The 26,557-nt window shown below is 38.0% G+C and overlaps 1 protein-coding gene across 12 annotated transcripts in view; it reads right to left on the reverse strand.

Moving 5' to 3' along the window:
* ETV1 (ETS variant transcription factor 1) overlaps positions 1 to 26,557 on the reverse strand; it is a 92,188-nt gene that overhangs the window by 32,221 nt on the left and 33,410 nt on the right. For all 12 annotated transcript variants that reach the window (XM_045494962.1, XM_045494961.1, XM_045494956.1 and 9 more), the window contains 3 exons: positions 9,892 to 10,021; positions 7,041 to 7,229; positions 2,809 to 3,056 (listed from right to left, as the gene is read on the reverse strand). In XM_045494962.1, the coding sequence (XP_045350918.1) occupies positions 2,809 to 3,056; positions 7,041 to 7,229; positions 9,892 to 10,021 (567 nt within the window). The remainder of the gene's footprint in view (positions 1 to 2,808; positions 3,057 to 7,040; positions 7,230 to 9,891; positions 10,022 to 26,557) is intronic.

Raw genomic sequence — 26,557 nt, forward strand, 5'->3', positions numbered from 1 at the left:
TCCCAGTCAATGGTAGTTTATTAGAGAAGCCTGAGCTAAGACATGGACTATGCTTTTTAGTCTATATCTGTGCTTTGAGGGTCGGACAGTGATTGACTCTGAAGTTCCTAGTATGTATGGCCCACAAATAATGCAATCAAATCCTACAAAACCAGGTTACTTTTTTTGTTTATTTTTTACCTCACTGAATTATTTAAATGTCTTTCTTGCTTGGTTCACATCTCCTCAAGCAAAGTTACACACGTTAAATACCATGTTATACATAATTTTACCTATCACATAAATATGAGGAAAGATACATATATGGAGTTAACTACAGAATCAAAAAAAAGGCTTCATAATTTTTTTAATGTTTATTTATTTTTGAAAGAGAGAAAGAGAAAGAGAGCGTGAGTGGGAGAGGGGCAGAGTGACAGGGAGACACAGAATCCAAAGCAGGCTCCAGGCTGAGCTGTCAGCACAGAGCCTGATGTGGGGCTCGAACTCAGAAATCGTGAGGCACTTGACCTCAGCCAAAGATGGATGCTTAATGGACTAAGCCACCCAGGCGCCCCCCAAAAATGGTTTCAATGTCAATCTTGGTATGATTATACATATGAAAACATTTCTAGAACACACAGGATGCTCTTTAAATGCTATGCTCTATAAGTCCCTTTGAACAAATTATTTGGACTGTTTTAGATGATTTCCATATAAAGTTTCTTAAAATCATGGTGACTTCAAAAAACTGTACAGCAGGGGCGCCTGGGTGGTGCAGTGGGTTGGGCGTCCGACTTCAGCCAGGTCACGATCTCGCGGTCCGTGAATTCGAGCCCCGCGTCGGGCTCTGGGCTGATGGCTCAGAGCCTGGAGCCTGTTTCCAATTCTGTGTCTCCCTCTCTCTCTGCCCCTCCCCCATTCATGCTCTGTCTCTCTCTGTCCCAAAAATAAATAAATGTTGAAAAAAAATTAAAAAAAAAAAACCGTACAGCAAATTGAAATACAGTTTGGGAAATAAAGATAGCATCAGTGAAAAGGACTTAAAGTTTATAGAGAAAAATGAATCTTACCTATAATAAAATGCATTGTGGACAAACTATGGACAAATACAAAAAATTCTAAACTGAAACCCCTATGATGCATTTCAAGTACATGTAGTCTGCAAATGACAGGGCCTGAGAGGCAAGCATTCAAATAAAAGCCCTCATGGCACATGTTTACATTTTTTAAATTGTAAACCAACTAACAAACAGCTAATGAGTACATTTTCTCCTCCCATTCCTTGAAATGAATGAAATACATCATTCATAACAACCGGAAGGCCAAGTCAAATCTATAATTTGGAGAACTCTCTAAGATTAGCATGGGCAAAGGATGGTATGGAGCCAGCTTCTAGTCTTTAGACCCTGGCTCACGCCCCTTTCTTCCTCTTTTCCTATCCCTTCACCCTACACTGTTCCATATACCATGTAAACCACGGGGGCCTCATACGCAAGCACACGGGCACATCCAAGCTCCATTCTCATTCTGCCCCAAAGAGCTACCTCGAAGCCGCTTCCGTAGACCCTGGGAGTGTACACAGGGGCAACGCATTCTGCCTTCAGAAAGCCGAGACTGGGAAAGACCTGCTCAGACTGTGGAAATGGACTTAGGGCCAATCAGGCTGGGAATTCATGTGTCCTTGGTAGCTCGTGCTCTTTCGACAAGTGGAGACATAGCCTCTGAGTAGGCAATTCCTCTTCATCCTTTGGACCTCTTGCCCACAGAAGAACGGTGGCCAAAGGGAGACTCTCAGTCATAAGGCTCCCCCTTGCTGAGCTTGGAGACCAGTTCCTAATAAAGCAGGTAATTTTATGCAAGCTAAAAACTCAAACTAGAGACAATTTTCTTTCCTCAAGTAGAATAGAAAAACTTAGCAGAGCTATTCCTAGAGAAGCAATAGTTTCCTCATAAAGAATATCCATAACTTTGCATCAAGAGGAAATTACATGGTTTTCAGGTATTTCCAAGTCCACAGTCATCTATTCACCAGTTACAATAACATTAATAATATTTTGTAGGAACATGGTGCCCTTCTTATAACATTAGCTTTTATTTCGTACTTTTTTTTCCAAAATTCCTGAGATGTGTGAAAAGCAGACGTCCAGATTTTGAGATTATAATGGGTGAAAAGGAGAGGAGTTAAGTAATTCTTCTAAAGTCTCAAGGTTACATGTTGGGATGATATTTGTAACCAGTGTATATTTTCTTACTTTCAGGAGCCCCCCTTTCTCCATCTTGATATGTTACTTTGTGGGGCCTTTCTGCCACAGTGAGACCAAAGCTAAACTCTATGAATAAACCAATTTGAAACTCAGATATTTTATTTTTGCTCTTCCTTTTCTAATATGTAAGAATCTTTACTGCTGGACTATTGGAGTATCACCACCAATAAAGGACAAAACAGTTATAACCAATAAATGAGCCAAAGCAAAAGAATATTACTTTCTGTAACCAACATGATTAGATAACACTACCACAGCAAAATAGAAAGAAAGCCCCAAATCCAAAGAATTACAATGTTATTCTTTTGGACTGAGAGTATGCCTGATTTTACAAATTACACTTTTCTTTGGACTGCTTTCATTTCTAGACACTATTTCAACCGTGAGCTCAAGCCACAATGGTTTGATGGTTCAACTTCACACAGAGAGAAAGATTCAAAGAGGGGATAAAATCAGAAAGATTCCACACCAAATGGTCATGAGCGGCCCAAGTTGATGCCAACACTAACCAAAGTGACAAGCAAGTGAAATGATGTCTTAAACGTAACTTAAAGCATGGGCCTACCTGAATCATATGCAAAGTCTCTGGGTTCCTGTTTAATCATCAGAGGAGGAGGAAAGCTTTGGCTGGCCGCACCACCAACCATGGTGTTGTGTTCATACACTGGGTCGTGGTATTCCTGCTTAAAGCCTTGAGGGGGGAAGGGGATGTTTGGCTCAGACATCTGCCGTTGGTACATAGGACGTCCTTCCCTTGGCATTGTTGGCAAAGGAGGAAAAGAATTACAGGGTTCAGAAAGCTGGCGGCGAAATCTGGGAAATAAGAGAGCACATTTTAAATAAAAGGGTTACAAGGAATACTCCTTACAATATTGGTACAAGTTTTAACTGTTTTGTTAATGAGCATGATACCAACTGACCCGAGGTATAAATCTTTTGCAAGGACTCGCTAGATTTCTCCTTCCTGGGTCAGTAGCACCGTGTTTTTTATATCATAATATGACTTGTGTTCCTTGATAATTAGTCCCCTGCAGTACCATTTTGGAACACTACAGTAAGTGAAAGATGTGCTTTAAGCAGTGTACTATTGAGGAAACACACACCCTAACCGCTAAAATGCCCAATTCTTAACAAGTTGGATCATTTACCAAATTTCCATATTAAGAGAGTCTCAAATGATTATATATAAGGAAAAAACAAACCAGGAAAAACACAAAGAATCTGATTCCAAACTGCATCCCCTGTCTCTTAATTATGTTAACAAACCAATCAACAAACATACCAAAAATCAACCAGGTTTTTACTAACCTACTTTTCGGTTTTCCGTCCCTTACCATCAGTTCCTGAGGAAGCAAGAGAGGAATAGCCCTGTTTTCAAACGGGCAGGACTCTTAAATCTTCACCAGTGTTCTAAGAAACACTGTATTCTGGTGGGAAGTTAAAAGGGGAAATAATACAGAGACTAAAATCTAAGCTGGTTGTTTGAAAGACCACCCTTGTCAAACAGCAGCACGGCACACATGAGCATCCAATGGCTTCAAAGAAAATATCTGATTGATAAAAGTAAGCATACATAATACAGCAGACCTCCAAAGATGGAAACAAGACGTATTGGCTGCAAAGATTTGGGACACGTTGTGCTGTTAGGTCATGAGGAAGTTTCTGAGGACTCAGAACAAGCTGACAGTGAACCCCTAGGTTCCTTCCTTCTTGGTTATGCTGTGTAATGATGGGCTAATCACATCATCATTCAATTCCGTCTTTCTCAAACATAAGATCACTGACCCACCACAAAGATGTGGATTAATTAAAGATTTAAACCTGCTCTAAAATGCCCCAAGAGTGCTTACAAATAACCTACCATACACTTCAATGCACAAATATAAACCCATGAACTGCCCCCCCCCCCACACACACACACACACTAAAAGCATTCCTGAGACTTTAATTTGGAAAGTTAACATTTAATTTGGGTCAGGTGAAATGAAAATAAGGTAAAAGTGAAAGAATGGCAATGCGCTCGCTTTAGCATGTCTACAAATGCTCCTTCACGGTCCTGTGGTTTAACTCTAAGTTTCCTGCCTGCCATAGAAGGCACTGAAATTCCACCTACACCTGCAGAAAATAAACTTAGAAACTCAGATATTGCAAAACAGGCTGACTGGCACTGCATTCATTTCCCTTCTCTTGCTTATTTCATTAGCCAAAAAAAGCAACAGAAATTATCATTAAGGACTGTCAAGGAGTGAATCAGAAAATTGTAACTTGACGTTAAAATAAGAAACCAGTTCACTTGTGAAGCCTTAAAAGGAAGTTAATAACACTTATACTAAAAGCTTTGTAAAGAATCAAGCCATTTGTTTCTACGATTCAACCAGATTCGAGCGTGTACTTGCCGAGGACTACATATATACCAAACACACAAGTGTCTCGCACCATTGTTATGAGGCACTGGACAAGGTAAAGGTACAGCGACTCAAGTAGCTGCTGGAAGAGAGTTAATGGGTAAAGAGAGCATGCTGACGGTTCTTGGATACAGCAAAACAGCATATAAGTGGCGGGAAACACAGAGAAAGTGAGACAGGGCTCCAGCACAGTGGGTTCAGGAACAAGTGCCAAAGGGCTGGCCCTCGGAACAGAATGAGCCTGAGGAAAGGAAGCAGGGTGCAGCCCAGTTGGCCAGAGAGCGTTCCCAGAGTGAAGTGGGGTGCCCGGCCTGGAGGGGGCTATTTGGAGAAAGGATCTGTTTCCAGAGCAAATCTGCCATTTATAACCAAGGGACTGTCATTTGTTGGCTAGAACCCTCCAAGAAATCCTCCTCAGAAACATACGGCTCCAGAGATTTTCCTGGGATTGGCCAGCTGGTGCTGTCCTCAAAACTCAGTGGGGGGGCAGTGGGAAAAGACCCCGAGCTTCCCTCTTATAGTTCCGGGCCGGCTGTTCTCAGTCTCAGATATTTGACTTCAAGTAGAGAAACTAAAATGGATTTGGCTAAACCATTCCGAGTTAGGTCACCTAAACACAGGCATCCTGCTTGTTTAGCAGTCACCTTCCCTAAGAAATAACTACTCCGCACAAACAGCCAACGACACGATCTCTGATGCTGGCACTCATTCAAAGTGTGAGAGCCTCGAGTGTCGAGAACTCTGGGAAGTCAACAGAAGTGGACAAAATAAAACTTGCTTTTCTTGTTTGTACTCTTTCTCCCTTTCAGTCCTGCACAATGTGCATCTGTTCAATGGCCCACCCTGCAATAAGATTTCTTTCATCTGTATTTACCAAACTGTTTACACAGATGCACATACCATTACGCTCTGACAAGGTCTCGAGTCTACGGAGTGAGAAGGGAAAGATCATAGGAAGCATTTCATAACTAGAGCACAAGAGGGCTTAGTGATGGAAACAAAGGTAGAAAAGATGTGGCTTCGTTTCACACTATAAAGAATGCTTTCATCTTATCCATCATCCCAAAAAAGATTGAACTGAATTTGAGATTGAGTCACATTAAATAACCTATAAAAAGCTGATCTGAGTGAGTATTCCCTTATCCTCTGAAAGTTGCCAGTGACACATCTTCTGGTTTCCTCTGCTGATCTAGAGGATTCCTTCAGCTGAGTTATTTTTGTAACGGTGTGTCACAGCCAGTTTGCACTGGCTTATTGTTAAATTTTCAGAAATACTGTGAGCCGATTTTTAAACACAGGATACTTAAGCATTAAATGATGTAAATTTATAACTTTTTAAAAAATCCTATTAAAAACAAAGGCAAAAAGTATTCAAAATGCATCTCTTGCTAATTGTTTCACTCTGTCTGGCTACTAATTATGTCCTGGAGGTTATGTCTATTTTATCTTTAGGGTAGAGATACTATGTGAAGGTCTGCTTCTATGCGATTCTGACTCTGTGTTTAGGGCTGTCACAATGATGGCTTACAGTTGGAACATTTATATCACAGATTCATCAAATGCTACAGATGGGGCCTTCTGGTTTTTCTCCCATTAAGCCTGTTGTTAAACATTTCCCTGCACACCATCGGCTCTCTATAATTACAAGGTAGAAAGGAAACGATGGATGCTATATAGTATCAACCTGTGTTTTAAGCTCTATTATTAAAAGTACAAAGGTACTCCTGTATTTTATTTGAATGTGCATGTATCTCTAGGAGTTCAGAATGTCCACCATGGCATCCTCCCTAGCTCCACACTCGGGTTCTTGTCTTCTTTCTAAGAAAGAATAATTCAGTCTCTATCTCTTTACTTTGTATTCTCAGGGTCCAGGGTCAGGCACCTACTGGCATTAAATATTCATCACTTGCAAAGGATGGAAAATAGTTTTAATCAAAGAAGTTCTATTCTGCAAAACTATGTACAGCTAAACCATTCAATCTAAGGTAAAGAACCTAATTCCATAAGCCACCTACTAAAATTAGTCTCCTAACTTTATAGAACAAGTACACACATATGCTCATAAAAATGGGATGATCTGATTTAAAGTTTAAGTGAGGCAATTTAATTCAGGCAAAGCGAAAGGGAAATGTTCAAATGTCAGTATATAGATTAATTCTCCACTTTAGCAACCAATTTAAATGTTTATAAAAGGAATGTTTATAAATGACCTTCTCCACAAATTATTTCTAACTATAGACAGAGCAAGCTCTTTCTAAAAATATTTTGCAAAGATGTGCAAAATTAATATGCTCACCTTAAATCTACCATAGGTCTTAGGAATTGGTGATAGAAATTGCCTCCAAGATGCTCAAAACATTAAACAATATATATACAACATTTGCAGTTTTACCTGTGGTCCATGGGGTAGCTGCTATCTTGTATGGTCTGCGATGGAGGGAGGTGAGCTGGGAAGGTGCGGTCAGGTTTTGGAGTGTGAGTGGAGTTTGGAGACGCATGATGTAGTGGGGACACTGGGGTGCTGGATGGAGTTGGGGGGTTGGAGGGCCTCATTCCCACTTGTGGCTTCTGATCATAGGCACTACCCAAGGAACAAAAGAAAAGAGAACATTGGTTTCCTTGGAGTGATTAAACACTTTTCCTTCCAACCCAAGAAAAGAAAAGAAGAAATATATATATTATATATATATATATAAATATGTAAGTATATATATATAATATATATATTAGGCTCAATATATATATGTTAGGCTCAAGTCATAAGGAAGTGAGAATTTAACATGTGTTAATTTTTGTCATCCTAAAACACATAATCTTCAGAATCACCACACACTTAAAGAGAAAATAGGATAATTAATATATAACTTAGTGTCAGCATAAATATAAAATGTGTATTTTAATACTTATACAAATAACTTAGTATATAGAAAAGCACTACGAGAGCAGTGGAATTAATGCTTGAGCAAGTTGGATAGATCTTTCCTGAATCGTGGCATGTTTCTGATATTGTCATTGTTCCATATTTACATAAGATTTTAGAACAAGAAACTAACTTCAATTTCGTAAGATGGAGACCATTCCTGGCTTACCTTTATTTTGGGTATAATTTTAAGAAGACAATGCCTTTGCCTTTTTTTCATTTTTCTTACATATAAAATAAACGATACCTGACATTTACTTCCTCACATGGGATAATAAAGAGTAATGAGGCAAATTAAAATGTCTCTGATATGGGCCACCTGTGTGGCTCAGTTGGTTGAGCATCCAACTCTTGACTTCTGCTCAAGTCACAATCTTAGCGTTCCTGAGTTCGAGGCCCACATCCCTACTTGGGATTCTGTCTCCCTCTCTCTGCCCCTCCCCTACTTGCACGTGCGCATGCTCTCTCTCTCTCTCTCTCTCTTTTTCAAAATAAACAAAAATAAACTTTACTTAAACTTCTGAATAAGGAAGACAGTTTGAGGCTAAAATAATATTTTTCTTTCAAAATAGTGATCATCAATACATAGTTTTTCCTTTTTTAAAAACAAACATTCTTTTTGGATTAACTTATGTAATAGTTTATTCAGTTGATACATCTGTACACAGAATTATAGCCAAGCACAAAACCACTTCATAAAAGCGTAGGAGGGTGTGCTGCATAAGCCCACTGGTGGTTTTAAAGCAAAGTCAACAGTACTCGTATTATGTTTGTTTCTACCTATACCCTTTACCAATATTTCTGAATGAGAAACGACTTCTTTTACAAACTAGTTTGCCTGTCCTATTCCCATGTAAAGAAAAAACTGACACACCCTCTGCCCTAGGACGCTTCTTTTTCCCCCCACAAAATACTGTATTGAATTACATTGTTCATATGGAAATGGAGGTACTAGAATTTAATCTATAAATCACTGTGGAAATTATTGGTCCCCAAGAGAAACCCGAAAATATTCATGTGATTCATTTACTATTAATTTATGAAAGTCAGATATGTCATACAAAGCAGTAATAATTTCATAGCCACACCTGTGATCAACGCTGAAATGGAACAACAATTCTATATCTACCTGGTCCATTAACTTAAAATGCTTCATTACGCTAAGTAATTATTCTGTGAAAATGCAGCACTCTTAAAGAGAAAATGCAAAAATTAAAAAAACACTATAAATAAAATTCAGATTGATCATTATTATTTTAACTGAACTCGGTAAGCTTTAATGCATTCTACGAGATTTTTTTTAATAAAAGTTTTGCAGTTTCAAGTGAGCTGGCTCATAATTTCAGGCTCTGGTGATCCTCCTAGAAAAACAGACATAAGAGACAAGTTTGCAAGAACAAACAGCAAGAGAATATCCCAACATTGGTCAGCTGCCATCAGACTGCACAAATCTGAGTTTCTTGAATTTTATATATCTTGGATATAACATTACATGTTGCGACTATATGAGAATAGAGAAGGCTCCTTTGGATCGCATGTATTTTGAACCTGAATCTATGTAACTTCTATAACTACAAATATTTGTAATCCTTTTTTGTAAGTTTCCAAATGAACTCCTTTTAAGAAGTAAGTATCTACTGTAATTGGGAATAATGATACTCAATAGACAGTGCCAACTTTTCCTTATGCAATTAGAGGCCAATATGAAAAGTAACAGAATGCAATTTACTGTGAAGGGTTTTTAATGAACATATATGTTATGAAATCTTCCAACAAATGAACAAAGTAATTTTACTGCTCCACCCTTTACTATCATCAAAAAGAACAACTGGCTTTTTAATAGATAATAGCCTGTGCGGAGCCTTATAAAATTCTAACTTTATTGCAATTCTCCATGAACACATCTTATAGATCATCTGCAAAGCCTGTCAGTAACTAATGTACTGCTCACACCTGCCAAATGTTTCCTTTTTTTTCCTACAGACTCTATCTAAAGTGCATAATGCATTCATTCTAATGAGAACTTTCAATAGCTGTTCACACCAAGTAAGACCCTCTTTTCAAACCCAGGATGCATCGCTACAGCAGAAAAACAACTAACGATGTGGATGAAAATTATTGCTTTAAAATGATTCTCCAAGTGTGTGATCAGATGGTATACAGTTCTTCAGAGTTCTGCTAAACACATTACCTAATTAGCTTTGTTACGTGCTGAAGATAGAACTCATAAAATATAATCTGAGACTTTATATTTTTCTGGACTTTTTGTTTTAGTAAGAACCACCACCGTCTCTCTATATATAAATACACCTGATTGCTTTACCTGACATTATACAGGCACTTTTCTCCATAGCTGAATTTAAAGGGCTGTTCTTGACTGCAGGCAGAACCGAGTTCTGAACATGGACTGTGGGGTTCTTTCTTGATTTTCAGTGGTAGGCCATGAAAAGCCACTAGAAAACAAAACAAAAATACCCACAAAAATGAAGCCCAGTTAGAAATTAAGTACAGTAATCTGTTCTACTTCTCTTGGTTGAAATGGCCTTAACATTTCATATTAACTTACATAACAAAGAAAAATCACATTTAATGAATTTCATGGATGAAAAGATTATAGAGAATCTCTGTATACTCTTTTTCTGCTTTTACTGTATAACAGAATGCATGCTTGAACTCTCTTTCATTACTTCAAGTGAATCAATGATAATTTCTTAACTGATATTAACCACACTAGAAGCTCAGTTTTCAGAAAGTTTTAAAAACATCGCCAAGAAACTTCTAGTGATTAAAGAAGAAAAAACACAACTGGTTATCCAAGAATTAAGTGAAGACAGGAACATAATTTTAAGCATTACTGAAAGGAAAATATCTCAAACCCATCAATAATAATGGTTTAATGGAATGATAACTAGAGTAGAAGAAAGAAAATCCAAGTGTAGGTCCCATGGTAACTGATGATAGTTTGGGCAAAATTTCACCACCTTTGAGGCCAATGTTCATTTATAAAATAAAGGTAAAAGTACCTGCCTATCTGCTTACCAGAGTAGGAAGATAAAATGGGAAAAATATCTGAAAATTATTTTTCACATGCAATCTACCATAAAATAATTCTTCTATATCTAATGATATTGTCTCCTTTTTTTGCATGACTTAATGGTTATACTTATATTCATCAATGCTTAATGTATTACAAGGATCCTATAAAATATGAACTCTAGAGGAAACATGTTGTGTGGGAAGAATCATAGCTTTAAAGCCAATAAACAAGTAACACTATATATATTTTTATTCGTGTATATGAAATTGAAAATTGGAGATCTATTAGAATAATTAAAGTGTTAGTAATAAATGAAAAATTAGTAAAAAGATAAAAGGATTTTATTTTCATATACAATATGCACAAATATGACTAATTAAGGATAAACACAAGAAAACACACATTCTAGAGATTTATTCTAACTCATATGAGAATTCGAATTAAAACACAATATACTGGGATGGTACAGTCAGGGAAGCATCCACTCTTGAATTTGTCTCAGGTCCTAATCTCACAGTCATGAAATCAAGCCCTATTTCAAACCCTGTGTCAGGCTCCATGCTACACATGGGACTTGCTTGGGATTTTCTGTTTCCCTCTCTCTCTGAGCCGTGCCACGCACCGCCCCCCCCCACCTCATGCATGTGCATGCATACTCTCTCTAGCTCACCAAATAAATAAAGAAACATTACAAATTATTAAGTCTGTTTCTATGAAGACACGATATGACAAGAGAAACTTCATGGTTTATGACGCCATTCAATCTTGATTGTAACATTACAGCATTATAAATGTGCACTTGTTTGAATGTCACATGTAATTTAACAATAATTTGATACCAAGAACTATCAAGCTATGGGCAAATATATGCTGTTTGTTTGGATATGTACATAATTTTGACAGAAATCTTCAGTGGTGGCTCAAGAACCACCTGAAACATTGTGGAATATACATTTGCCAAAGAAATAAGTAACTTCACCTAAATTAGCTGTCTAAGAAAAACTTAACAAATACTAACAAAATAATTTCACTGGGAGGTCTATTTCAAAGTTTTTTTCTTGATGTACTGTGAGTTTAATATGCCTATTCAATGTAGAGAGTAGAGGAATAGAAACAAAGGAGAAATTACGTGCATTTTCAAATGTCAAGAGTACTCATGTTCATTAACTTTATGAAGTCAGAGGGTTATAATTTATTAACCATTCAGATAGAAGACATTTAAGAACATGAGGATTTGTTAGGATTCTAATTTGAAAAGAACATCTATAAAAAGGCAACTAACTTGGAAACAAATAAGTCATCTGAAAATGGACTAGGTATTAGATACTTAAGAAATTATCATTAATTTTATTGGATGTGCTAATGCAATGGCAGATAAACACAAAAAATTTAATGTGAGAGATTCATAAAGTATTTACAGAAAATAATATGTCTGGGATTTTCTTCAAAATAGTCTAGAAAAAAATGATGTATGAGGAATGAATCAAATTAGAAAAATGTTGATAAATGTTAAAAGCTGCATGATGGGTAGGTGGGAGTTCATTACATTATTCTCTTTACTTTTAACTAAGTCCTAAATTTGCACAAAAACTTTTTTAAACACGAAAAAAATCTAAAAATTTAAAGTAACACTGTATAAGAAAATTCTTTGCCTGTGTTTGTGTCTATGTGCTACTTCTCAGAATGACAAATATTGTATAATGCAACCATTAACCATACATTTGTTGCATTCTTAACAAACAGGTTTCAACGATTTATTACTACTTTGAACATATACAGTAAAATGTGTATCGCCAAGTTTAGTACTTGGGATTGTGTACTGGGTTTTATATTCTCCTAAGAAAAAAGGAGTAGTAACACATCAGGAACTCCTTTTGTCATTCAGAGTAGTACCAAATATTCATACCTGAGAAATCAGATATAATTCATATGAATAAAAATACGTGAGGCCTCGAGAATAAATATGTAGTATGATGCACAGTTCAATGTATTTATCAAAATATCAGATATATCAGAGACTACTATATTCAATACTAGTATATTTTAAAAATCTTTGGGACTTTGAGGGAGGATAAGGTTAATGAACAGGACACTAAAAGCATCAACCGTAAAAGAAAATAACCTACAAAATTTTCTTCACTGAAATTAAGAACTTCTCTTCATCAAAACATTATTAAAAGATTACAAAGTAAGCTACAGATTCCAAGAAGATGTTTTCAATAGAAAGATCTGACAAAAAGCTCGTAATAAGATTCGTTACAAGTAAGACCAAACAAATGACCCAATTAAAAATGGGCAAAAGCCTTGAACAGGCAGTCCAAAAAAAGAAGACATCCAAATGGTAAAACAAACAAATGAACAACAAAAAGCATATAAAAAAGGTATTCAACATCTTTACTTATGAGCAAAATAACAAATGAAACCACATGAAATTATCACACACACACTAGAATGGCTAAGCTGCAAAAGATTGACATTACCAAGTTTTTTTTTTTAAGTTTATTTATTTATTTTGAGAGAGAGAGACAGAAAGACACAGAGAGAGAGAGCATGAGCAGGGAAGGGACAGAGAGACAGGGAGAGGATCCCAAGCAGGCTCCATGCTCTCAGTGCAGAATCCAACCAGATCATGACCTAAGCCAAAAGCAAGAGCCAGACGCTGTGCCTGGACATTATCAAGTTTTGAAGAAGACCTAGAGCAACAGGAACTTTTATATAAGCTCCTGACAGTACAAATTGATATAAACACTTTGGCAAATATTTTGGCAGTATCCCCTAATGCTTCAACATAAATTTACCCCGGGGCCCAGTAATTTCACTCTTAGGTGTATACCCAAGAGAAGGCACTTCATATGTTCACCAACTGATATGTGTAAAAATGTTCATGGTAGCTTTATTCAAGATAGCAAACTTTGGAAAAATTCAAATGTTCGGTAGCAGGAAAACGGATAAATAATTCATGGGATATTCATACAATGTAATACTATGCAGGAACAACAAAGAACAAATAACCGACACATACAGAAATATAGATGGTCTCCTTGATGTGAAGGTGTATAAAAGAAGTCAAGCACAAAAGAGTATGTAGCATAGGAATTTCAAGAATAGACCTAATTAACTGATAGTGAAAGAATTCCCTTCTATTGGTGGATAGAAATGTTAATTACAATAAAGGGCACTAGTAATCTGCCACAGTGCTGGGAATATTTTATATGTTGCACGGATTGGTACTTATAAGAATATATACATATGTAAAATTCACCAAACTGTGCAGTTAAAATTTTACATCATAATGAATGCATATCTCAATTAAAAGGTTAAAAAATATGAGAGGTATCAAGCAATGCTACACAACTTAAAATACTTGAATATGTCTGGCCTCCTGTTCCAGCAGAGAGATCTGAGAATGTGATCTTGGAAGTGTGATTTTGTTTTTAACTCCACAGGATAAATCATTCCAAATGAGTCAGGGGAGGAATGACAAGTCTGGGCTACCATCAGGAATGGCTGCTAGCCTAACAGTAGTGTCCTATCAAAGAGTCTATTGATATCAACTTAGAAAAAAAAGTAGGATCCATCTTAATGGATATACTATCTGGAGCCCTATTGCTTTCAGACTGGTTCCATGAGCTTCCTAAATTGACTTTATTATTTTTTTTAAATGTTTATTTATTTATTTATTTATTTATTCATTTATTTATTTATTTATTTATTTATTTGAGAGAGAGAGACAGAGTGTGAGTCAGGGGGGCCAGAGAGAGAAGGAGACACAAAATCTGAAACAGGCTCCAGGCTCTGAGTTGTCAGCATAGAGCCCGACGTGGGGCTTGAACTCATGAACTGTGAGATCATGACCTGAGCCGAAGTCAAATGCTTAACCACCTGGACCACCCACGTGACCCCTTCCTAAATTGACTTTACATGAAAGGATGTAAGGCTTCCCACAATGCGAGAAGAGGTAAGTTGATCCCTAAACTTAGGAGGTACTTCTGAAAAACCCAGGGATTACTTCCCACACCTCATATGTTATAGGTTGAATTGTGCCTCCTCCAAAGTTCATGTTCAAGTCCTAACCCCAGTAAACCTCAGGGTGTAACCTTCCTTAGAAGATTAGCTAAGATGAGGTCATTAGGTGGAATCTAATCCAATATGACTCATGCCATGTCCTTGTAAAAAAGGAAGAGTTAGGATATAGAGACCCTCAAGCAGGACAAGGCCACATAAAGATGAAGGCAGAGATAAGGTGATGCTTCTCCAGGCCAAAGAGTGCCAAGACTGCCAGCAAATCACCAGAATCCAGGAGACAGGCATAGAACAGCTTCTCTCTCACAGCACTCAGAACGAACCCTACCAACACCTTCATCTTTCACCTCAAACCTCCGGAACTGTGAGATAATCAATGTCTATTTTTTAAGCCACTCAGTTTATGGTACTTTGTTATGGCAGCCCTAAGCAAGCTAATATACCACTCCCAGAAATGACGAGTCACTGAGGCTGGGATATATATCTGGATTCTGTATCTTATAAAAATGTCTAGGTGATTCTCATAACTGGGCTAATTTCAAATCCACTGTGATGCTTGGCCATACCTAGATCCACTGTATGCTGCATTGAAATAAATCCAATCCTAGAGAAGACTTGAGAAAAAAAAATGAAAAGAAAAGAAAAGAAAAGAAAAGATCTAACAAGGTATTTCTATTCAGTAGATGCCCACAATTGAGGATTTTCACGGGTTCTCTACATCCGAAAGTTTAGGGCTCCCCTACTCCTAACATAACTCCATAACATGAACGTGTCTCTAACACGTGCGACGTGTGTGGGCCTCTTAATCATTATGGGCCCTCGGAACTGTGATTTTTTTTCTACTCATAAGCCAAATAAGTAATCCAATGAATTTGAGTTGGCTAGGATTATTTTATAATTGCTGTGAGGAAAAAAAGAAACCAACCTGATGATCTCCAACATTTTGCACAAGAGCCGCATGTGACTTCATTTTCCTCATTTCTACTTCCCTGCTTCCTAGAGATTCTATATCACAAAAGTGACTTCTCTTATTTATTCTTAAATAAGGAGAGCACAGAGACTCCCACCCGAGCAGGCTGAGCCGGGAGCGTGTTGGGTATTTCATCACAGGGCTGAGAGTCTGAGCGCCTGCTAACAGGCAGTTTTCCAGCTCACTGGCACAGGCACAAGTGAAAGCAGCACATTCATTTTGTGCAATTTGCTTTACCTTCCCACATGGAGTTGGTGCATGTAAAAGGCTGTTAAGTACTAAATTATTCCTTATCAAATCACCATCATCTGGAGTCATGATCAACACTAATTAAATTACTTTCACTGAACAGGGCTCCAGCCTGCTGCCGAGGCTGCTAGGTACATTTCGTTTCGCTTACTGTACTGTCCTCACTGGGTCTGAAACAGTGAACGACATGCATCTGCATTGTTTGCGGTTTTAATTAAAGTGAATCTTTCCTCCTTCCAGGGTATCAAACCGGGTGAGTTAACTCCTTCATGTCATTAACAAAGAAGTGACAGTTAGATTTTTATCCCTGCCTTCGGACAGTTAAGAAATTTATCCAGGAAATCTGAAGTCTTCCTTCCTCAGGTACTCCTCAGACGCATTTCCATGCAAACCTTTATGGCCCCCAACTCCTCCGCACAACCAGATCTTTAGGAGGAGAAGCAGAAAGAACACTCAAGAGATGCATCTTGCATTTTTTTCTTGGATGGAGGCTTGACCTTTAAAACCACATCTTAAGGCTGACTAATGATGACTGAGTTCTTCTAATGGTTACATTTAAGAGCTCCAAAATACCAAGACTTTTAAAAGTACACTTCCAAAATAAACTTAACCACTTCCTAATTTAAACGTTTACTCGGAGTTATGGTATTCATCGTAAAGTCTTGGATAAATTAATAATTGCTTTCTTTTTTTCATTTTTTTAATGTTTGTTTACTTTTGAGAGAGAGAGAGAGGGCATGAGACAGGGAGAAGCAGACAGAGAGAGAGAGAGAGAGACAGAATCCAAACCAGGCTCCAGCCTCTGAACTCTCAGCAGAGCCCGACACGGGGCTCGAACTCAGAAACTCCAAAATCATGACCTGAGCTGCAGTTGGACGCTAACCAACTGAGCCACCCACGCTCCATTAGTTGTTTTCATTTTAGAACTATGAACATCAAGGTATCATCTTGCTTCCAGTTTATTTCTGTCTACACTCTAGAACAAAAGCAAAATCTTGCCATCATTCTACTGGAGCACAGAAATGCCCTCCACCTTTCCAAGCGCAACAAGGCTGATATATAACCATGTCTTTCATTCAAATTACATTTCAACACCTTCAATTATGGATGAAGATAATGAATTTAAAAATTTACTCATAGGAGAATAATTTGCTAAACAATCTTGACATTGGAACATTTTTGTGCCATTAAATTGAAAACAGAACATGTTTGTTATAACAGACTGCTTCATGTTAGTACAGAGAATAAACAGTTTAATCTACAAATTAAGTTTCTATTTCTATAGTGAAGATGATGATGTCTTCTGATACATTTAAGAAAGATAATATGTTTAACTATAGATGGTGACTTAGTGAACTGTGGTTGAATTTAGAACTGTGATAAAAACCACTTGCTATAACACTTTTTTAAAAACCCTCAAAATTTACACAGTATTACCAAGTTTTCAAAGAATTGTCACCTACTCTATTTGATTCTCATCATTCAAGACAAGAATATCTTTATTATACCTCCCACTTGTGCAAAATTTTTTCAAAAGGCATAAAAAAGCTAAGCTTAATATCTATCCAAAGATCTAGGACTGATTTACAACAGGATAAGAATTAAGAGCCCTAGAATGTTGGCTATAACTTTGAACTCTTGAGCATATAATTCAAATTTATTTTGAATAAATACAAGTATGATTTCTTTCACGCATAAGCACCATGGTAACCGCCTATCAGGTGTTTCTTTATCCATTCATTCATTCATTTACTATGGCCCAGACACTACACCAGGTGTTGAGAGGGAAACTGAATATAAACCTATAGAACAAAGATGAACAATAAGACACAGTCTTACCCATCAAGAACTCATAGAAGTCCAATTAGAGCTTTAGTTTTTTGAAATGTTTTCTCTAATACAGACTTTAGCCAGTCTCCTTTAAGTTTGATTAATTCTCGTGTGTGCAATACATGTTTATGTATACATGATCTTAATAATATATTTGTGCCACGTCTACCTAAAACACTTCTCAGACTATTCATGCTTACTTCTAGGCATTCTACTTTGTTTCAATTTATTACTGTGACCAAAAGCATTTAAAAATTCACACCCGTCATACTCCACTGAGGAAAAATGCTGCTATCCAGCATCTAAAGCTTCCCCTAGAGTCTGATAACCAAAATGTCACAAGTGATGGGCCCCCTTCTATATGTGGACAGTGGATATAATTACAGTGATAAGTTGCCTTGGCTCTGACCTTTCACTCTGCTTTCCTCCCAACGCTTATCATAAGAGTGAAATAGAGTAGCAATTTCTGTGAGTACAAAACAACTACTCTGGGAAGAGAAACATACCACATTTTTAATTACTTCTTCACTAAGTAGAAGCATGTCTTCGAATCAAATCTGTGTGTTTTTTTACAAATTTTTCACAAATGTAGTTTTTAAACAAAAACTACCTAGGTATACAAAGCTTTATGAGAGTCTCCTGACTTTGACGTTGAGATTTCTGATCCGCTCAAAACTCCTGCTTTAGAATAGTCTACTGTACGATGTTCCAGAACAGGGGTGGGCAAATTACAGTGCATCGATGACACGTGGCTTCCCACCAGTTCTGGTAAACGAAGTTTTATTGGAACACTGTCCCACCCAAAAATTGAGGTATAGTCTAGGGCTACTTTGAATTATAATGGACAATTTGTGACAAACCCTATGACCTGCAAAGCCTAAAATATTTACTGTCTGATCCTTCACAGAAGAAAGTTTGCTGACCCCTGTTCCGGATTATGGTCTACAATGAAAGGAGAAAGAAAACATAAAAATGAATGGCTAGAACAGGAACACCTGCTACTGATAGGGTTTAGGTAAATTAGTTAACAAAGGCCATTGGATTTTCCTTTATTAACGTTTTGTTTACACTGACTCTCAAAACCAAGCATGCAGCCTTATGCAGCCAATTTACAGGGGCATACACAAACAAGATGATGAAAAATTACATGACACTGAGCCTCTAAAACACTACAAATTTATGTTCTTTGAGGAATTTTAAGGCATTTACATAGACCACAGATATGTATAACATATAATTTTTTACACTTGTCTACAAAATATAAATGAGAAAGTCAAAACAAATCATTGTGTGGACACTAAAATGCTCAAAAAAAAAAACAAAAACAAAAACAACAATCTACAAATTGTTGTTAATATGTAGATTATGGCTATGGCTCTTGGCCATAGCAGCAAATTAAAAACGACAACAACAACAAACAAAAACTCTGTAAAGATGGAAAAAAGTAAATGGTATACACAAATTAGATTATTTCAGACCAGATACAAGCATGGCATGAAAAATGCATGCAGGTTTTTATATAAATATATGTAGTTAGGAATACACTCACTAGATGAAAAGCATTCACTTAAGTTAATATCATTTCAATTTCAGGTGATAAATGGGTGGCAATGACCCCAATTATTACTCAGTTAAATTCCAGAAGCAAAGGGTAAGGCTTGTGTACAAAGAAGGACAATATTGTCACATGCTCCGTAAATCCGTCTTCCAAGACACACAGAAAAACAGAGGGCACTTCTGCCGCATCTGAGCCTCTCAAAGATTCTCTTCCAGTACATTTACCTCTTTTAAGCCCTCCCCACCCCCGCAGTGTGCACACAGGCTCACACATACACACACCAACATCCATTACTAAAGGGCCTAATCTCAGATAACAGCAGAGTGCCTTTATGGGGCCATTAAACCCTTTCTCTTGTTTACAGTGCCTGAAGAAAGATGTGAATTATGTCTGTGACAAAACAAGCGATAACATTTCAAAACTGCTATCAAAATGCAAACTGAAACACATTTAAGGACAGGGGCCCTGATTCGAGTTTTTGCGATTTTCCGTTATTTGCAGCTTCTGGAAATACGTTCAGCTGTAATATTTTCAAGACAGGAATTCAGACCATAGCACGGCAAGGTGATATTTGTTTTTCTTCAATAATATTCTTTAAGTAGAGTAGTTATTTTTTTTTAAAAAAAAGATGATATAATGTTTTTTAGGCAAACCTAATTTGCCGTTTGGCGCTATTTTGGCAATACGTAAAATGTTGCTTAGTAGTAATCTCCAAGGCAAAATAAGGGAACCTCTCACCCCTAGTTATGAACCTAAGAATTTTTCAATGATAGAGGACATTAGGTATGATCCAGTTTCAAAGAAAGAGCTAGTGTTTGTACTCAGAAACCGCTGTGCTAAAGGAATCACAAGTGGAAGTCAACTGGGTAAAAAGATTAAAAAGTGATGAGCTAGTTTTATCAGCAGAAGGCAAATGGTCATTAGTCTGCTCCCACTGCTCCCGGAAGTTAACACTCCGCACCTGCAAGGAACTTCCTGGGCAATCTGAACACCAGAACTGAGCTTAGAGAAACCATGCATTTCTCAGAAAAGGGCATCAAACTATTTTTTTCCAACATACCCAACTCTTATCAGTCTCAGTGTGTGCACTCTATTGCAGAGATTCCTCAATGGTCCTGCCAGGGATGCTTCTGAATAAAAGAGAGGTACTTTGACAGGTCTGGAAGGTGATTCTGGACCTCCCGGCCCCATCCAGAATCAGAGTCCACAGACTCAGAAACCAATGCTGAGAACAGTGCAGAAGTCAGAAGCCAGAAATCCTCACTCTCTACAGGGTAAAGCCTTCTGATGATGTTACAGCCTCACAAGACAGTTATTTCTTTTTTTTTTTTTTTTTTTCAACGTTTATTTATTTTTGGGACAGAGAGAGACAGAGCATGACCGGGGGAGGGGCAGAGAGAGAGGGAGACACAGAATCGGAAACAGGCTCCAGGCTCTGAGCCATCAGCCCAGAGCCTGACGCGGGGCTCGAACTCACGGACCGCGAGATCGTGACCTGGCTGAAGTCGGACGCTTAACCGACTGCGCCACCCAGGCGCCCCAAGACAGTTATTTCTTAAAAGTACACTTAATAATTCAACTCTCTCTACATTGCCGAGTGCCACTATGCCATCTTAATAGAATAGAATGGACAAATGTTCTAGGTTTGGACCTGTGTAGCTTCTCTTCAAAAAATAGCACTGATAGGGAGATGCAGCCAACTTTTACTCATCTGAAGGTCAGTCATCTACTCCCGATGATCTAAACCAGAAGTTGCCAATGTTTCCATTTGGCTCATGGAATGGTTTCAAATCATTTCTTGTTGTGATCTTTGTAAAATCAGCTTCAAAATTTCTTTCTGGTTTAAAAATCCAAATTTCTGACTTATCTAGGAAAAAAAAACACAATATCCAGCAACACTCGGGTCCACTTTCCAGCCTGAAAAGCACCTGGCTGAACCCATTATCAGCTGCCCCTTTGGCCAGGATATGCGTTTTCCTATTGGCTACAGTCCCCACTATCCCCACCACTCCACACCTCAGTAGCTCTTGTGCTAAATTCACTTGACTCACTTAGATGCTTGGCATACCAGTTACCTATTTTTTAGATGACACACAGGTAAGAAACCATTAGTGCATGTGTTTCCACATATGGATGTATACATACATGTGTGCATGCACACACACTCACACATCACCTCTAAGCAACAAAAATATTGGGGCACCTGCATGGCTCAGTCGGTTGAGTGTCCAACTTTGGCTCAGGTCGTGATCTCACAGTTCGTGAGTGTGAGCCTTGCATCGGGCCCTGTGCTGACAGCTCAGACCCTGGAGCCAGATCGGCTTCTGTGCCTCCTTCTCTCTCTCTGCCCCTTCCCTGCTTGTGCGCGCTCTCTCTCTCTCAAAGATAAATAAACATTAAAAAGATTCAGGGCGCCTGGGTGGCACAGTTGGTTAAGCGTCCAACTTCAGCCAGGTCACGATCTCGCGGTCCGTGAGTTCGAGCCCCGCGTCGGGCTCTGGGCTGATGGCTCAGAGCCTGGAGCCTGTTTCCGATTCTGTGTCTCCCTCTCTCTCTGCCCCTCCCCCGTTCATGCTCTGTCTCTCTCTGTCCCAAAAATAAATAAACGTTGAAAAAAAAAAAAAAGATAAAAAAATTTTTTTTTAACGTTTATTCATCTTTGAGAGACAGAGAGAGACAGAGCACGAGCGGGGAAGGGGAAGAGAGAGGGAGACACAGAATCCCAAGCAGGCTCCAGGCTCCAAGCTGTCAGCACAGAGCCTGATGTGGGGGGCTCGAACTCATGAACTGTGAGATCACGACCCAAGCTGAAGCTGGAGGCTCAACCGACTGAGCCACCCAGGCGCCTCAAACATCAAAAAAATGGTAAAAATAAACACCAAAAATATTATAAAACTCACATCACTTCTGTCTTAGACTCTCAAGTACTAGTTCTCAGGCAATAAGGCATAGTGGCAGAACTAACAGGTACTTAAATCTGCCTAGTTTCAAATCTCCTACTGCCACTTTCCAGCTCTAAGAATGGGCAAGCCAGTTAACCTTTCTGTGCTTAGGTTTCCTCACTGATATAAAACAAAATGAGGTGATAACAGTACCTGCCTGATGGAGTTGCTGATATGATTAAATGAGACACTGTGTAAAGTATACAGTAAGTGCTCAATGACAGCTATCGGTGCCATTATTCAAATACAGAATCACAGGACACAACATCTAGAAGAGAGCACACAGATGATTCAGAAACTAAAGAGCATAGTGGTAAAGAGCATGGAAGCTATATCTTGGCTTTGCTACTTCCATGCTGAAAGACTTCTGGTAAACTGACTAACTGCTTATGTGATTCAGTTTCTCCCTGTTAGAGTACACGGTGTGTATGTGAGAATTACACAAAGTGAAGCACCTGAAAACCTAGGATAGTACCTGGAACGTGGTACATACTCAGTAAATGTTACTTATAACCATTATTATTTCAACCACTTCCTTTCAGAGAGGACGAACCAAGACTCCAGGAAGTAAAGTGACATTGCAAGCACCCAACTTCCAGCCATCAGACTATTATTTCGCTACTTTTTCTGTTTCATCCTATTCCCAATTTTGTTTTGTGCCGATCAACTACACACTAAGAGCAAGACATTTATACATGGAGAAGACTATAAGGAAAACGTATTCTGACAGAAGCTGAAAGCACACAGTACAGCGGGTCAAACGAGCACCAGATGAGGAAACAAATACATTTGAGCCTCACACAATACAGGTTTGAACTATGCAGGTGCATCTCTATGTGGATTTTTTGACAAATACAGGACAGCGGTGTAAACGTATTTTCTCTTCCTTACAATTTTCTTAATAACGCTTTCTTCTCTCTACCTTTATTGTAAGAAGATACTATGCAATACATAAAACATTGAAAATATGTGTTAATCGACTGACATCTTAAGGTTTCCAATCAAGAGTAGGCTATTATTAGTTCAGTTTGAGAGAAATCACAAGATATACGTGAATTTTCCACTGTGCAGGGGCTCAGCATGCCTAACCCCGCACTGCTCAAAGTCAACTATAATATCTACCTAGTTGCTACCTCACCCGTAACTAGTTGTGTGATAATGGATAAGCTGTGCTACCTTTCTGGGCTTCCATTCCCATCTATAAAATGAAGGCATTAGACTAGGCAACCTTTCCTGGGAGCCTGACAATTTCAGGTCTGGGTGGGAGCACCTGCTTACTAAATGTCACAGAGGAGAGGAAAATGCAAGGATTTGATACAGGAATTCATATGGCATAATATTCTGAGTCCACACAGAACTCTACACACCTCATTAATAATGGAGTGCATTATTGCCTTTTAGCCAGTAGTGGTCACTGAAACTTATGATCATGAGCCTTCCTCATCATGAAAAAGCAAAATCAGGTATAAGCTACTATAGTCAAGAAGGAAGGGTACATAATGCACATCGGAAAAGTGTACATGCAATGTGTTAGCATTTAAAAATGCCTGATGTTTTAAAAGATGTTTCATGGACCACCTACTTTCCAGCTGATGGCAGTAATATGTTATTATATTAATAAAGCACAAAGCAGAGTCAAAAGACAAAGTTATATTCCTAATTGTAAAAGCATCATAAGCACCATTAATTGAAATATAAAGAGATCAAGTACAGAATGCAATGATTCATTCCTCTAAATTTTAAAGCCCAAAGCTGCTCTAACAGTACTTGAGCGGTTGTGGCACTAAATGATCCTCATCTTCACAGACTACTTGCCAGGAGAAAGTGCCCTGGGAGGAAACTGGTCCTTCCATCTGGAAAAGGACAAGAACAGAGAAAGGAAGGCCTAATGTATGAACAATCCAAATCGAATCAGTTTGCATTTTGCATTGGCTTCAAATCAGATCTTCCTACCCCTACTGGTCCAGTAGATGGAAAGCAGCACGACACTATTTTTTTGGAAACCAATTCTGTACAGTGAGCCCAAACATACAGCGCTTCATATCCAGCTGGCAGGAATGAAACCTGAACAAGCTGCAGCTATTTGAGAAACAGATCTAATAAAAGGAAGTAAAGTTCTGAATCAAGATGCCCAACCGAATCCCTAACCTCTCAAAAATGGCTCTACTTAATTAATTACCTAATTATGACCTATATGCCTACAGAAAACACCTCCTGTGGAGAACCTGTTTCACTTTGCTTTAATATGGATATTCTTTAAGCCCTACAAAGTTACAAAAATAAGTATTGCTTCTCTGCCTAGTAATTCTGTAATTCCTTTCAAATAACAGAGAACATTATTTGGAAAATACTGGGCAGTACTTATTATTGTTCCTAGCCGAGGAGAGGCTGGAAGATCCCATCACTGCCTGGTGTTTCTCAGTGTAGCATGAAGTTTAGAGAAATGCTATGGCAGATGGGCCCTGCATAATACCCAGACACCAAGCGTGCTCTGTCCTCACCACTGCGTGACCACAAAAACAGGTCCTTCCCATCAGAAGAAAAGGTGAAAGGTGGGCATCCCTTATCCGGCATCCTCCACACTCTCCAGAACAAACCCCAGAGTGCCACCCTCTGTAGACTATCTCTACAGATCTCTCACAAATAGGTTGGGGGAGGGGGAAAGTGGTAAATCTATTACCTGCCATTAAGTGATACAAAAAAGGAGACGGATAATAGTAGAAAAGAATCAATGTGGATGGTTAACATGCAGAGATATTTTACTAACAAGACGTGATAAATGTGATCTTTAACTTTCCCTTGTTATTCAGTCACAAACATAGAAGCTCTAACCTAAAAGTTTAATTACTCCATGGACCATTGTAACGTAAAAAGACCAAATGAAGATAATATCTCATTGCCAAAGAAGACTGCCAGTTACTAATATGCCTGTCATCACTTTGGAATAATAATTACTAAAAAGACCAGCAGTTTCTAAGGTCTGTAAGTTTCACTCACTAAGGACAAGTATTCAAACAAGTAAGTTTTTTATGCAATAAATTATAAATATTTTAACCAGTTTCCATGAGAAATCACCATTCCTTCAGAAATAGTTTGCCCATTTAAAAAGCAATGAAATAAGTAATTAGTGATGCAGATACTTGCTTGAATGAATTTATTACCATGTTATTCAGAACGAAAGCAATATAATTCTAAATTTAGAATTCATCTCACATGCATCAGCATGATCTGAACAAGCCTTTAAATAAGCCCAGAGGTAAGAAAAATGGTGCTCAGCCTGCAGAATGAACGCCACCCCCAAGCCAACTGAAATTCTAAACCCGCACACCTCCCTCTCAAGTCTAATAAAACTCTCTTATTGTTCCATGTCTTCAAATGTTTGTGCTTTACTTGTTCTGGTACGTACCCCCTGGAAAGGCTCATTTCATTTTCATTTGGTGAACCTGCCCTGCTTGGGAAATTCTATTTGCTTTCAGGTGAGTCAATCCTCACTTTCCATTCATAATTTTTCTTCCAGGCTATATGTGAAAAGAGCCTGTAATTTGCATGGTCTGAAATTGAACACTTCAGTATCAAAATAACACACTGGATAAGTAGGAAGCAACACTCAGGTGGCTGAAGTACACCTGCAGCACTTTGTTGTCACCCTACCGAAGACATGATGGAGATCAATTCGGTTATTATTAGCCCCTGGCTCCTTGTTCAAAAAGATCCCACTGGTAGACAATCAAAGTTGAAAATATGTTCTGAATACCAGAGCTAGAAAAGTTTGCCCAAAAAAAGAAAGCCAGCTGGCTAGCGCCAAAAAAAAAAAAAAAAAAAAAAAAGTACCTTTTCAGTAAATGCCAATAAAACTTCATAGGCTGCCAAAATAACAAAGATAGAATAATTACAAAGGAAACTTTGCAATTTTCCTGACAATAAACATGTTCTTAAAAAGAAATTATCTGTCACCTGGCCTCAACTGTTACAGCTATTAATACGAGCTAGGGTAAATCCTACAAACAGTTTATTTAAACCAACTACTAATTTGGCACAAAGTTTTTATAATTTCTTTCCCAAAATAAATTTTTGGGATTCCTTTAAAAGCGACTTGTAATATTAAATTCAATGTATATTAGAACAGTTTCCACGAGGAATCACCATTGCTATAGAAAAGCTTTTATACAAAGTATTTTGCCCATCTTAGAAAAAAATGTCATCTAACTGTATCAGATTAAGAATTCCCCCCAAAAGAAATGTGAGATACATGAGATGTAAGAATAAGACCATGACTAAGGAGTCACATTTTTAACCCCGAAATAGTCTCTGTGAAGGAAAAAAAATCCATTAACAGTATGTAGAAACATCTAGAAAAGTGCACTTTATCCTTCATACAGC

This window comes from Leopardus geoffroyi, chromosome A2 (genome assembly GCF_018350155.1).
Source record: "Leopardus geoffroyi isolate Oge1 chromosome A2, O.geoffroyi_Oge1_pat1.0, whole genome shotgun sequence".
In the NCBI taxonomy this organism is placed as follows: Eukaryota; Metazoa; Chordata; class Mammalia; order Carnivora; family Felidae; genus Leopardus; species Leopardus geoffroyi.